The 15,343-nt window shown below is 41.1% G+C and overlaps 1 protein-coding gene across 4 annotated transcripts in view; it reads left to right on the top strand.

Moving 5' to 3' along the window:
* Positions 1 to 15,343, top strand: part of MYOF (myoferlin) — a 179,773-nt gene that overhangs the window by 117,224 nt on the left and 47,206 nt on the right. For all 4 annotated transcript variants that reach the window (XM_010842189.1, XM_010842190.1, XM_010842191.1 and 1 more), the window contains 8 exons: positions 597 to 752; positions 3,453 to 3,584; positions 5,468 to 5,631; positions 8,139 to 8,253; positions 9,845 to 9,950; positions 11,348 to 11,493; positions 13,883 to 14,056; positions 15,045 to 15,153. In XM_010842189.1, the coding sequence (XP_010840491.1) occupies positions 597 to 752; positions 3,453 to 3,584; positions 5,468 to 5,631; positions 8,139 to 8,253; positions 9,845 to 9,950; positions 11,348 to 11,493; positions 13,883 to 14,056; positions 15,045 to 15,153 (1,102 nt within the window). The remainder of the gene's footprint in view (positions 1 to 596; positions 753 to 3,452; positions 3,585 to 5,467; positions 5,632 to 8,138; positions 8,254 to 9,844; positions 9,951 to 11,347; positions 11,494 to 13,882; positions 14,057 to 15,044; positions 15,154 to 15,343) is intronic.

Here is a 15,343-nt window from a genome sequence, read left to right on the forward strand (position 1 = left end):
CACAGATGGGGAGGTGGAGGGCAAGGTGTAATACGTTTGTGAGTAGAGGTACATTTGAAAAACACGTGTGATGCCAGGGCATTTTTGTTTTTCACTTTCTATGCTTTGTTACTTTCCAAGTTTTTTTTTTGTTGTTGTTGTTACTTTCCAAGTTTTTTACGGTGAGCTTATATCAGCTTTAAAATCAGAAAAAAAGAGGTTTTAAATAACTAAGTTAATATTGCACATTTGGAAAATGTCGGATTGTGAGGTAGAGATGCTCTGTCTATGCCCTGTGAAATAGATGAAGCCCGTAACCCCTTGACTGCTGTGGATGTCTGTCTTCAAATGATGGGAGAGGTAAAGGGGGTATTTCACACAGTTTCTCTGTCGAAAGGGTCTTTGGCAAGTCAAGGCCCTCTGTTCCCTTTGGCCAGTCACAGGCCAACAACCTGGGGTCCTGGAAGCCAAGAGCCTCAGAAGAAATTTCGGCAGCGCCCTGACCACATTGTTTCTTTGATAAATGGAGCCCTGAGGGTCCAGCCTGCAGGCTCTGGGCGTTTCTTCATCTGGACTGACTCTAGCTTTGCTTCCTGTTCATCCCCTCCTGTGAGCAGCCTCAGAACAGCATGCCTGACATCATCATCTGGATGATCCGGGGAGAGAAGAGATTGGCCTACGCACGCATTCCCGCGCATCGGGTTTTATACTCCACCAGCGGCGGGGATGCGTCTGGGAAGTACTGTGGGAAAACCCAGACCATCTTTCTGAAGGTATGGCTTCCTCACTGTGCAACGTGAAGTACTTGAGTGCAAACCCCATGTTCCCAGGAAGGGCTGTTTTATAATTTGCCTGCCATTGAATGGCTAGGGTGATCCTGATCCATTTCAGCTTCTTCTGGTCCTTCCTCTAGGGTGGTAATTACCAGAGTGCCCTGAGGTCTGCTGGTTTCAATCAAGGACACTTCCGTAGAGGTCTCTGTGACACTAATATTAATATGGCATTGTGAATGCTTTGCTTTCTGGCATGAATTTTCCACTTCTAATGTCTCTTGTGAGGCAATGCCACTCTTGCCTTCCCTACTAGTGAGTGAGTGGGAAGCAGAAAAAAACAAAGGTAATATAGGTAGTCCATGCAATCTATGCTCTAATCAAATGGGTCCTCAGATTGAAGAAACTTTGAGAATTACTACTTTAGGGTTGGGGTTCTGAACATATTTGGAGACACGGACTCCTTTAAGAGTCTGATGAAAGCTATTGGCCCTGTCTTCCAAAATAACACACATCTCAGATGTCTCCAACATTCTGCATATGATTCAGGGGCTTTGTAGAACCCATCAATTCATCCCAGGACCCTGGATTAAGAACTTCCCTTGTGTGCATAAGAAGAACCAGAGGAGGCTGGGGATGGAAATAAAGATATCCAAATAGTTGTCAGATACAAGTTTGACATCCCTCTCCCTTCCAGACTCCTCCTGAGTTCCTTAGAATATCAGGAATGGGGCAAAAATCGAGAGAGAGAAAAGCAGTCACGGGAGAATGTTCCATTAAAACAGGGAGATATCTGCTAACTTTTAATAAATGCACTCTTTGCTCTTTAATCAAGAGGGTGAAAATAGAACCAAGGTGATTATCTTCTTTCAAGTGTCTCTTGGTGGAATAAATTTTACTTAAGATAGAACCACAATTATAATTGACCTCAGCACTGCATGGAAGCAAACTGATTAATAAGTAAAACTTCACAGCGGGTGAGAGAGGAGGCAGAGTGGTATTCTCTGTATTGGGTTTTAGAACTCAGTGCATAAACAGCAAAATGCTTTTAAGAGAATGTTGTATATATGTATTGATATGTATATATATGTGCATACATATATCAATATATGTATTGATAATACTCGTTATCTAGTTTAGGTAGTCATTTAAGTCAGTGGTTTTTTTGTTGTTGTTGTTGTTGGTCTCTTCACTCTCAAAAAAAAAAAAAAATCACTGGAGACCCCAAACGCATTTGTGTACATGGTTCTATCTATCAATGTTTACTGTAATAGAAATTAAAACTGACATTAAAAAGTATTTATCTATTTTAAGATAACTATAATAAATCCATTATATTTTAACAAACTATGTATTTTTATAAAATATAACTGTATTTCCTTTTAAAAATCAGAATGCTGAGTGATACTGTTTTGCACTTTTGCAAACCTGGCTTCACAGAAATATAACTAAATTCTCAAAATTGCTTCTGCATTTAGTCTGATGCTCTGAGTTGCTTGGTTGAAGTGTATGAAAAGAATCTGACCTCACATATTATACATATTTGGAAAAGGGTGGAGTATTTGAATAACTTTTACAGATAATTGTGGGTACTTATCTTTGATACAACACCAAATTCAAGTGGTAGCTTTTAAAAGATTAATTGCCATATGGAACCTGAAACCATATCAGTGAACTTTCCATTCTCTGCTACATTAAAATCCATTGGTCTACCTTGTACTTTGAATGGCTCTTTTACCCATGCCTGATTTTAGTAATATAAAGCTTTCATCATTTGGAAAATATTCGTTCCCTGAGTTAGGCAAATCTTCCTAATGTTGACACGTTTCATCATAGAATAAAAAGTCACATTAACATCACTTACAATAAAAGCTCTTATGTATTGGGACGCTATCCGGTTCACCCACTGAGGCAGAAACAAACTTTCCAAAATTCTAATTTTTAACTTGAAACCTTGAATTTGATCATTGGCAACAAAATACAGTCACTTATTGTCCTTGACGTGACAAGCTCACTTGTTTTTGTTCAAGAAAACATCTGCCCCATATCCAAGCATGAATAACCATACTGGGCAGCCAATTGCTGTTTCAGAAAGAAAAGATATTTCATTTTTAAAAAGTCTAGTTCAGTTCACAGCTCAATTGCATAAGAATCTTTTCTCAAAACATATACAAATACACAGCAGAATTTCATCATACAAAATATTAAAAAAGACATGTATTTGGCTATCATGATTTAGGATTAGCCATTTTTACTGCTTTATCAAAGGAATTCATAAGTGAAACTGGCATTTTGTTTTTTTCACTGAGAGTGATGAAGAAAACTATTATTACCAGTGCGGTTTGGTGTTGCTGCCTTGATTCCTGCCACAGAGGTTGGAGTCTTATCCACGCTTGCTTTTTTTTTTCACCATCAGTGCAAATGTCAGTACAGTGAAAAAAGCAAGTAGCATCCTAGTATTATTAGGAAAATAATTTTGACCTCATGAGCCTCCTGGAAAGATCTCAGGGACACCCAGGCGTTCCTGATTTAGTTGTTATTTTACTCTTTGTAGACTGGTCATTTGGAAATATTTTAGCTGCACAAACAAAATTAGACTGTTGAAAACAATGATTAGACGTTCAGTCTACTTTTGTTTTCAGCTTAATATCACAGTCTGTGCTGTGCCTGGCATAACGGCTCATGTTATTGTACATCTCACAGTATCCACAAGAAAGAAACAACGGACCGAAGGTGCCTGTGGAGTTGCGTGTGAACATCTGGCTGGGCTTAAGTGCTGTTGAGAAGAAGTTCAATAGCTTCGCAGAAGGAACATTCACTGTCTTTGCTGAAATGGTACTTCATTATCTTTTCCTTTTTGTGGGGGAGCACTGTTATGTTTTCAGTTCAGATGTCAAATCAACCACCAGCATAATCGCTAACTAAAATTCCATCCAACGGCCCTTCACTAAGGGGGTTGGGAATGATTGACTGGAGGTCTTTGTTGGGACACCCCAATGTGATTCACACACAAGCACCCCAGGAGTGAAGAATGCTTGAGAGGTGCCAACCTCGAGAACCTGCTTGGGGTCTCTTTTCTGCCATATAGCAAAGTCTCTTTAAAGAGAGACTCATTCCTCAGAGGGGTTTGCCCAAGGGCAAAGAAAATGCTGCCTGAATACTTTAAAAACAGTAAGAGATAATTTGTAAATCCTTCACTGGGTTAAAAATCCACTTAGTTTATCCAAGGTCTCATTAGAGTTAAACCCTTGAAAACAATTTTCACAAACTGTTACATCTAAAAGTGGAGTTAGTTGTATTTCTTTTATTCAAAGTGCTTATTGATATAAATGTATTAGATATAGTCAGTGGATGTCTTCTGACAATTTTCAGATGAATTCCATTCTTTTACAGATGGGCCTTCATGCTCAAATAATTGAGGAGAAGACTATCTTCATTCTAGCTAAATTGTAATTGTGTTTCTACTATCTATACCTGACTGCTCGTTCAGGATTATAGCTCTGATCTTCTTGCTGGGCAAGAAAACCCATGGCCATCTTTTAGTTTTGCTTGTCTTTACCTGGCACATAGTAGGCTCCTGAAAATGAAAGTGAAAGTCGCACAATCACGTCCAGCTCTTTGCGACCCCATGGACTATGCAGTCCATGGAATTCTTCAGGCCAGGATACTGGAGTGGGTAGCCTTTCCCTTCTCCAGGGTATATTCCCAACCCAGAGATCGAACCCAGGTCTCCTTCATTGCAGGCAGATTCTTTACCAGCTGAGGCACAAGGGAAGCCCAACAATACTGGAGTGGGTAGCCTATCCCTTCTCCAGAGGATCTTCCCGACCCAGGAATCGAACCAGGTCCCTCATCAGGCCCCTACTCAAATGTCTTCCATCCTTCTTTAGCCAAAAAGTCCCCAGCTACTTATGTAAATCATGTTCTCAGTGAGCTCATCAGCAACAAATGGAGATGTCGGCTCGGACACAGAGACTCTCACCACTGGCAAATCTCAGCCCTCTTTATGGTTTGCATAGTGCAAAACCGACCAGACTGTAGATGTATAAATCCTGACTTAGAAAGGAATGCCCTATAAACCTGGATCTGCCATTGCCACAAAACCTGCTTCCAGAAAGGTCTTGGCCTACTCACCATACTCAAGAAGCAATGAGGGCTCAGAACTTTGTGACCACATAGAGGCTGGGTACTAAAGGACCTTCATGTTTCAGATGGGTCCTTTGTGCTGCCTAGAAATATATACCATTAATTCTAATATTGTTTCTGTGGGGAAATGTGCCCCATGTTTTAGGCAGCCGACTTATAAACAAACTTTAGAAGACTACATGTTCATAAATTGAGGATTTTTGTAGGTATCTAAAAGATTAGGTTCAGAGAACTATTTGGAGCCATTCAAAATAATGGTGGAAACAACTAGCATGATATATCAATGTTTATTAAGCACTCTTACAATCATTTGTACACCTGAACTTCAGAATAATCCTATGAGAAAGGGAGTGTTATCCTCAGTTTACAGATGAGAACACTGAGTCTTAGAAAGATGAATGATTTACCCAAGGTTGCAAAATCAGTAATAGTCCAATTTAGGTCCATACCTTCTGAATATAAAGCTTTTTCACTTCTCATTGTTTAGCCTAAGTCCTAGATGGACCTAAAAATTTGTATGTTGGCTTTATTTCTTGCTCCCTGATTATGTTTCTCCAATTTCTTTTTAATAGTATGAAAATCAAGCTCTCATGTTTGGAAAATGGGGCACTTCCGGATTAGTGGGTCGTCATAAATTTTCCGATGTCACAGGAAAAATAAAACTCAAGAGGGAATTCTTTTTGCCTCCAAAAGGCTGGGAATGGGAAGGAGACTGGATAGTTGATCCTGAAAGAAGGTAAGTTTTCTATTTTCTGAGAAAAAAGGATGGTAATGGGGTCTTTCCTGAGAAACTGATAAATGAATCTTCTCCATCATCATTCTTGATCAAATTTATATAACACTCGCTGAGCAGAAGTAAGTCCACAGAAATGCATAGAAGCTTGAATGATGTCATCAATGTCTCATAATAAAACAAAAAAATATTAAAAAGCACTTGGTACCAATATAGCTGAGAATGTATTACATGCAAATGTGTCGAGCAATGTGTCATTTTTAAAAAATCTGGATTGCAATCTTACAAGATAGGTAGTGTCAAAAATCATGAAGAGCTTGAGATTTTTTTATCTTCCTTGCAAGCTAGCAAGTCACCTGCCACAATTTTGTGGATGTTGGCAGGAGACTTTAGACTCCCAAAGCCAGAGACAAAGGACCCACTGCAAAGAGCAGTACCAGAGTATCAGTATTGGCTTTCATTCTCCGAGCCCCAATTCCTAGAGGGCAACAAAAAAGGGCCAGGTGACACTTGAACATGAAGAGGATTGTGCAACAGGAATCCTGAGCTTAGGGCACCCAAATCATTTATAATGTGTAGTAAGCAGGCTGGCCCTTTGCTCTGGAGAGAAACACTGTGTCTTTTGACTTTGTTCCTCATATAAACATCCTTGAAAAGATAGTTTGTAACAAAAGTTATGGAGCCTATGTTTAGAAATGCAAGACACACAAAGAATGATCTCCCAACAAAAAGTTCCCAACAAAAAAACAGTGTTATCTCCATTTTAAAGATGAAACAGACATGGAGAGACCAAGTCACTTGTCCAAAGGCATACAGCCTGTGGCTGAGTGGTATAGACAGGGCTGGAAGCCAAGTCTAGCCTGGGTGCCAAAAGCAGTTCTAAACCAATATGCTGGAAGGTCTGCAGAAAACAGATGGCCCTCTTTAAATGGATGAGTTGGATGGTCTATGCGTTACATCTCAAAGGCTATTATTCAAAAGAAACAGTAGAGGGGGCAAGTATGTGTCCCCTGGAGTCTGGAGGAAACCAAAGGGTGGTTTCTGAGTGTTGCCAAAAGCTTTGGAGCCAGAACACCCTCTTTTTTCCACCTCAGGACAGCGTACTTACTTTTGGAGGAAACAAGCTTGTGAAGTTGGAGTTGAAGACCTCAAGCTAGAGTTCGTTGTTTTTGTCCACATTTGCTTCCTATAAGCACACAGGATTAGGGAAGGAGGGGAAAGAAGTGTGCTGGGTCTGGTCTGTTAAGTATTTGCATACAATTACTTTTAACCTTTGACGGTCTTCCCTTGTGGCTCCGCTGGTAAAGAGTCTGCCTGGATTATGGGAGACCTGGGTTTGAACCCTGGGTTGGGAAGATCTCTTGGAGGAGGGAAAGGCTACCCACTCCAGTATTCTGGCCTGGAGAATTCCATGAACTGTATATATAGTCCATGGTGTCGCAAAGAGTCAGACACGACTGAGGGACTTTCACTTTTAACCTAAGATGGCCTTTTTTGGGGTAGAATTGGGGTTGCTGGTGAGAAGAAAGGAAATGGGATTTGAATTAGAAGGAAGGAAGGAAGGTTAGTGAGGACTGGAAAAGGTCAGGGGAACTGGAAAAGCTGAAGGTCAGAGCCTGTCAGAGCTGGATGGGACCCCAGAAGCAGCAGTCAGAGAAGCGATGGAGAAGCCCAGCTTATACCAAGGGTGGGAACTTTTTGTTTTCTGATTTCCCTCCAGCACTTGATTCTAGGGGAGGATACAGCAGGGCAAAGATGTAGAGACAGTAAAAGGAAAAAAGAAACCCCAGTTGAGCAGATACCTGGCAGAAAACTTAAGCCAAAGTTGGAACCTCTGTACTTTCCTCTGTGGGTTGTTCCAAATCGAGGAGGAAAGTTGGCATGACAGGGAGGCAATATAGATTTCTCAACTGGCCAAATAGACCATAGAGTCTAAAATGACCTGGTTTGGCTGCCATTCCTACCAAGGAACTATCCAGAAAATGTAAACCCCTCCCTTCAGTTTGTGTTACCTAGACCAAGCAAACCCCGAGAGAAAGGTTTCCACACTTGGCCCATGAGACCGTCTCCATTCCATTTTTAAAATAGGAGGAAAGAGGGAAGATGACTCTCTGTTCTTTTGAACTGTTAGCCAAGAGTCAGGCTGAGAAAAAGCTGAAGGGCCCTGACCTGACCCAGAAACAGAAGCCAGGTCCCTAGAAGGAGCTGCCCACAATGGCAGTTTTCCCAGTCCCACCCTAATTACTGAGCAGAAGCAACGCTGCTAATTTGAGACGTTCTCTGTAATTTAGGTCTCCTTGTTCCAGCCGCCCTTCTTCAAAGGAATGTCAAAAGCTATTAGTACTAAAAGGAGTTTGGAGTGGGGAACCCAATAGAGTAAGGGCAAGGAAGGAACAGGGGGCCACCCCAGGGGTGTAGATGTTTTCCGGCCATTGGAAATAGCCGGGGTGGTCAGCGACCACCTTTGGTAAAGGTTTCTCCTTTGGTAACACGAGCCTCTTCCCACACAGCTTGCTGACCGAGGCGGATGCGGGTCACACAGAGTTCACAGATGAAGTGTACCAGAACGAGAGTCGCTACCCCGGGGGCGAGTGGAAGCCGGCGGAGGACACCTACACGGATGCGGTGAGAGCGCCTCTCCTGTGTTAGCTCCGAGAAACCGTCACCAAGCACAAGGCGGGGCTCCCCGGCTCTTCTGCCCCATTTCACGTTCTGAACAGTCTTTCCTTTATAACTTAAGCCTCCAGAGCACATCCGTAACTATTTCCTATAGAGAATACATGGAGCCTATTTTAACTAGGTACTGGGACACGGAGACCTGGGTTCGATCCCTGGTTTGGGAAGATCCCCTGGAGAAGGGAAAGTCTACCCACTCCAGCATTCTGGCCTGGAAAATTCCATGGAGTCAGTGGCGTCCAAAGAGTTGATGACTGAGCGACTGTCACTTTCAAAGTCTGGGTTGTGCAGGGTTTTTTTTTTTTTTTTTTTTTTACTGTATTATGTAACTAGCTTTTAAAATCATAAATTGAATTCTCGTGTCTTTGGAATAGTCAAACAGCATAAAAGGAAATGAAAAGTAATTATTTTCCTTGATCCATACCCCCCACTTTGAGATAACCATTGAACCAAAGATAGCAGTTTTCTGTTCCTATACAATAACTTCTTTTTTTACCCCCCTGAATAGAATGGTGTCAAAGGCACAGTTCCACAACTTGTATTTTTCACTTGTATTTTCATTATAATGTGTCTTGGACATCTTGAGTTTTTTTTTTTTTTCATCTTGAGTTTTTTAAAACATTTCTGCAGAGTGTTTGATTATATGCACCCCTCTATAATTTAACTGATCCTCTTTTTGACATTTAGGTTGTTTTGTGTTTTTTTTTTACAGTCTTTGTTTTTTATAAGTAATGTGACAATGAACATCCTTCTACATACATTCTTATTCACTTAGGAAAGTTTGCCTGTAGGAGAGGTCCCTAGCTTGGTCAAGGTTTCAGTGCATATAAAATTTTGACAAATATTGGCAAATCACTTTCAAAGAGGCTGTACAAATTTATATTTCCAGCAACAGAAGAGAGGACTTTTTTTTGTAGACACACACCATCCCACATCTGTGTCAGTACATGAACAGATGGTCTCCTGTTGATCAATATTCACACTCTTAAAGTGAAACTATTTTTCTGTTTATCTCCTTTATTTCTTTTACTATGTACTTCTTTTTCATACTTCTATCAGTTTTAATACAGAACTTGTCAATATTTTCACATAAACTTTGCTCAGTCTTACATGATTCGCATCTACAGCTTCCTGTAGCATTACCGCCTATTTGAAAACACCTATTTTTCATGCTCTGTCCATCTCTGATGGGTTCTCTGCAATATAACCCCTCGTAAGAGTTGCATCATTTCATAATACTAAGTTGAACCATATGAAATTGCTGATCTTTGACCATTTTTAACTTACAAAAAACAGTTTCCCGTGGTTTAGCATAACATATCCCTTAATAGTAGAAACAGAAAGTATTCTTTTAACAACGAGTTACTGTTTGGCAATTGTGTATAGATTAGGAATTTTTCTGAAAAGATTGCCTATGAAGGTATCAAATTAGTATGTGAATCTATAGTTAAGTGTGAGGAATCCTATCTCACATTTGCCTCTTATTTAACACTGTGGCTTCTTTCTCTTTGTTGTTTTTGTTTGTTTGTTTTTTGTAAAGAACGGCGATAAAGCAGCATCACCAAGCGAGCTCACTTGCCCTCCAGGCTGGGAATGGGAGGATGATGCATGGGTCTATGACATTAATCGTGCAGTGGATGAGAGAGGTAACGTTTCAGACCTATTACCTGACCAGGGGCTCTCCAGCAATGCCTTGATTAAAGTCAAGTTTCCTTTGGAGGGAAGAGTTTCCCGTCTTCTGGTCTAAGACAGGAGGCGGGTCAGGTGTTTGGAAGACAAGCAGGTGCTTGGACAAGGGCAGGGTGGTAGGCTCTCAAGATACAAGGTGACAGGCTCGCGGGTAGCTGGACTTCAAGATGCCAGGGATCCAGTGAGAATTTGGGAGGGGATTGGAGTTTCGAGTTTCTCTGTTCTAACCATGCCATACCCTCCCTGGGAACATCACACTAACTCAGGAGCCCCCTACCTCCGAAAGAAGAACTGCAGAATGCCTTAAAAGTCATCCTATTCAGCAGTAAGGCAGATTATTGACATAGCTTCTGGTAATGATGCTTATCCTTTCCTATGGCTAGAAATCTAACATTAAATGGAACTAAAACATTTAGAATTGTCCAAATAGAAACTTTGACTTTTAAATTTCTTCTGAAGAACTAGTATGCAGAAAGAACTACCATTAATAAGGAAGATTTCAAATAGATTATAAGTTTCTTGATCTGGATGCACACACCAGCCCTTCTAATACTAGTTAACATTGTTAGAGTGCAAACTGTGTGCTGATCATGGTCCTCGTGCTTTGCTTGCATTATTTTGATTAATTCTTTTGAAAAAGGTATATTTTACCTTTATGCTGGGGACATTTGGTCCCCAGCAGATTTACCAACTTGCAAGAAACTTTTAAAGTAAACAGTCCACATGAGGAGATGCTGGGATTTGAACCCAGTCTGTTACTACGCAGGCCATGCCCTCTATCACTGTTCCCAAATGCCTCTCATAGTTGGCTTTATTCTTGTGTGAGGGCATGCTCAGTCGTGTCTGACTCTTTGCCAACCCCATGGACTATAGCCCACCAGGCTCCTCTGTCCTTGGGACAGACTTGGGAGTCTCCAGGCAAGAATACTGGAGTGGGTTGCCATGCCCTCCTCCAGGGATCTTCCCAACCCAGGGGTCGAACCTGCGTCTCCTCTGTCTCTTTGCATTGGCAGGTGGGTTCTTTACTACTGAGCCACCTGGGAAGCCCCACTTTATTCTTACATACATTCAATTTCCATGAATGTTGGAAAGTATAAACATGGAGGTGAACCCCATGGCCACAAAGGAAGCTTCTTGAGGAAGAATCCAGGGGAACAGGGCTTTATTCTGTTTGGCTGATTGCACAAGAGTGAAAGGAGCAATGGCATTCAGTCAGGACAGTGGAGAATGTTGGGAGGGGGACAGAGAGTGACTGAGTATTTCCTGGAACTTTATTTAACTTTATTGCTGAACTTTATTTGGCAATCTGGCAAGTGCATCTCTTTTGGATAACCATTCACCAACTCTATTCCAGGCTGGGAATATGGAATTACCATTCCTCCTGATAATAAGCCCAAATCCTGGGTTGCAGCAGAAAAAATGTATCATACTCATAGACGCCGAAGGCTGGTCCGAAAACGCAAGAAAGATTTAACACAATCCACTTCGAGTACCGCAAGGGTAAGAGGAGCAGTGGGAGGGAGCAGGTGGCTCTTTCTTCTAGATCACTGAGAATCACAGTTAATCCAGCTGTTTCTACAGAAACCATTTACCTGAGACCCTGCTCAAGGGTTCTAAAAGTGTGCCCCGACCTCTGACCTACTGAATGAGGAACTCTGGGGGTAAGCCCAGCATTCTATGTTTCAACAACTAAGTCTTCCAGGTGATTCTGAAACAGGCTAAATAATGAGAACCACTCAAGAGGCACTGATAGAAGCAGAAATTATTTTGGTAGCATATTGTAGTAGTGGAAGTAGCTCAAGACTTTGAACAAGACATCTAAGGATTCAAATCTGGGCTTCGTCTCCTTTCTCATCTGCAAAATGGGTATAATATCATGCATCTACTTAGAGTATTATAAGCTTAAATGGAATAATAATAAATTGAGTGGAACAATAATCCTAATAACAATAGTAAATGGTATGTTTTGTGTTCCTTCTATGATGGTAAGTACTGAATATATATCATCTCCAACCCACAAAATCTGCGTTTCATTCTCATTGTACAGACAGTCCTCACAGAGGTTAAATGGATTTGCTTCAGGCTACCCACGTAGCTCAGTTGGTAAAGAATCTGCCTGCAATGCAGGAGACCCAGGTTCGATTCCTAGGTCAGGAAAGATCCTGTGGAGAAGGAAATGACAACCCACTCCAGTATTCTTGCCTGGGAAATCCCATGGACAAAGGAGCCTGGCAGTCTATAGTCCATGGGTTCACAGGAGTCAGACACAACTTAGCAACTAAACCACCACCATATGTCTAGTAAGTGATAGAGTGAACTCAGGCTAAGCTCATTCTAAATAGGAATTCTTTCTATTCCACAAACTGCCCAGCTTACAGTAGATGTGATGAAGTGATTTTTAATTAGCCAGTGAGCTTCTCAGTTCTTCTATGCTTTCAAAGATGGAACCATTCTCATCCTCTTATCATATCTTTTCTGCTAGCTTAGGACCTTGTTCCTAATTAATAATGGAATAGAATGAATGAGCTGATGAATGAATATTTGTTTTGCAATCAGCCCTATCCTGATGGGGTGAGAAGTTTCTAGAGGCACTTTGACTCCGTTCTTCCACATGAGAGTGCCAAGGAGAGGTGGAAAGATCACTGAGCGACACGTCAGAAGACCGGAAGCGTGGTCCAGTTCTACAAAGAGTATTGTCGAGAGACTTTGATCACGCTCCCCAACCTGCCTCACTCCTGGCTTCATGAAATATTTCGATGCCACTAGTGACTGCTAGAGGGTTAATTACAAGATCTTCCTTGACCTGGATTTTCTGTTTATTCAAAGTTGAAAAAAATAGCCCCTACATTAATAACCTACGTGAAGCTCTTATTTCAGAAATCATAAATATTATTCAGTATTATTTTACATCTACTAAATCTAGTCATACTTTTAAGATATTTATGTAAAGTTTCTACCACTGAAATGTCAGCTACAGGAGGGCAAGGACCCTGTCTCTTTCTTCACTGCTTCCTCAGCTCTTAACCCAGTGCTGCATGGTAGGCACTTATATTTGCTGAACAATTGAAGAAAACATTGAAAACTGAGATAATTAAATAGAAATAGATTTTACGATAAAAGCTACCTTAGTCATTATAGTAGTTATTCTAGAAGTAGTATACCCTGATTTACTTATTAGCTATAGAACTTTTTATCTTAAACACTTAAGCCCTGGGGAGGGTGGCATCATTTCTTCCCTCCATATGTAAAGTGGAGATAATAATGTTTTCCAAACTATATCACAATAGCAGTGTGCTTATGAGCTAGTGAAGTGAGAAAATAGAAAGCAATTTGCAAAAGAATCCATTTGATTTGCCCCTGACCTCATGCCCCACCCCATCCCTGCTACCAACTCTAAATAAGGGGCTCCTCCTGATGGTATAGCCATCACCTTGGCAAAATCTCATTTCACTTCAGTTGCTGCTGTTCTCTCTGCATCCCCAGAGTCCATCACCTCTGCAAGGGCAGAGAACCTGTCTGTTATTTTTTTAGTATTTTATTTATTTATCTGGCTGTGTCGATTCTTAGTTGAGTCATGCAGGATCTTTTGTTGTGGCACACAAGGGCACACAGGCTCAGTTGCTCTGTGGCATGTGGGATCCTAGTTCCCCAACCAGGGATTGAACCCACATCCTCTGCATTTCAAGGCAGATTCTTAACCACTGGACCACCAGGGAAGTCCTGAGACTGTCTATTTTGTTCTCTGTTGTACCCTGGATTCTAGCACGGTGCTTTGGCCCAGAGTAGACTTTTGGTACGTATTTGTTGATTGATCAGGTAAACTGCTTTATCAATATAAGGAACATTGTTATGGTGATGATTATTGTTAAATGTTTTACCTCTGTTTTAGGCCATGGCAGAATTTGAAGACCGGGAGGGCTGGGAATACGCTTCTCTAATTGGCTGGAAATTTCACTGGAAACAGCGTAGTTCAGATACGTTTCGCCGCAGACGCTGGAGGAGAAAAATGGCTCCTTCAGAAACACATGGTGCAGCTGCCATCTTTAAACTTGAAGGGGCCCTTGTAAGTAATAAATAGCCAAAATTCAAATTATATTCACAGAGGGAAGACACATGCGTGTTGGACATAAGGCCACCGACTCCACTACTGAAAGATTGCACCTAATTTGGTAGAAAGCCACACATCATAGGTGTTCAGCAATGTGGAATAAATAGACCATTGACACGTGGAAGGTTCTAAGAAGCCCGTTTAATATTGGTTCACCTAACTGTTTCTTCAAGTGTTCAAAAGCCTTTGCTGTGGGTGACATCTGTTAACATTCCAAGCTTAGATTCTTTGGATCATACTCTGGAAACTACAACTGTTCAGCAAGCCAAGAAAGTTAAATATACAGGTGTGAGGGGAAGGAAAACAGAAGATTGGCTCGCAAAGTCAGAGAACGATTCACATGCAAGCACAATAGAAAGGCAGGGAGGAAAAAAGCAGAATGGCAGAAGGAATGAATTAAGAAAATGGTGGTGGTTGATTTAAATCAGTGAGGTGGTCAGGGACCATTTTTGGAAATTTGTGTTTGGACACAACCTATTTTTATATTTCTACACACTAACCTTTCTCTGTTCTTCCTCCTAATACTCTTGTGTATCCTTTATGCTTTCCTCCCCCCACCTCCCAGAGCTTCCCTTGGTGGCTCAGATGATAAAGAATCCACCTGTAATGTGGGAGACCTGGGTTCGATCCCTCCAGTATTCTGGCCTGGAAAAGTCCATGGACTGTATAGTCCATGGGGTCGTAAAGAATCAGACTGAGTAACTTTCACTTTTCTTTCCCCCACCCCTCCACCCTCAAGGGGTAGGGGTTTGGTAAGCCTAGACTTGAGATAGAAAGGCTGGCTCTAGCTTCCCACTCTGTCACTATGCTGAGCGTCATTCATTTTTAAAAATGGAATGATTGAATTAAGAAAAGCTCTTAAAACTGACCATTCCATTTGTTTCTAATTCTTACCTCTTCATTTTTAGGCATTACTGATTGGTTTTCCTGCCTCTTATTTTAGGGCGCAGACACTACCGACGATGGAGAGGAAAAGAGCACAGAAAAGCAGAAGCACAGCGCCACCACTGTATTTGGAGCAAACACTCCCATTGTTTCCTGTAATTTTGACAGTAAGTTTTAAACGTGTATTTGTGAATTTCACTTCTGTGACTTTTATCTCAAGATAACTATGACTCACCAAATGTGATTTTTAAAAAATCCTTTTATGTAAATGTGACTTGCATTTTCATCATATCATGAATGTGACTTTTTAAAATGCAGTTTTAATAACTATATTTGGGGTAATGTATGGTCAGATAT

This window comes from Bison bison, unplaced genomic scaffold, assembly GCF_000754665.1.
Source record: "Bison bison bison isolate TAMUID 2011002044 unplaced genomic scaffold, Bison_UMD1.0 scf7180017864172, whole genome shotgun sequence".
Classification (NCBI taxonomy): domain Eukaryota; kingdom Metazoa; phylum Chordata; class Mammalia; order Artiodactyla; family Bovidae; genus Bison; species Bison bison.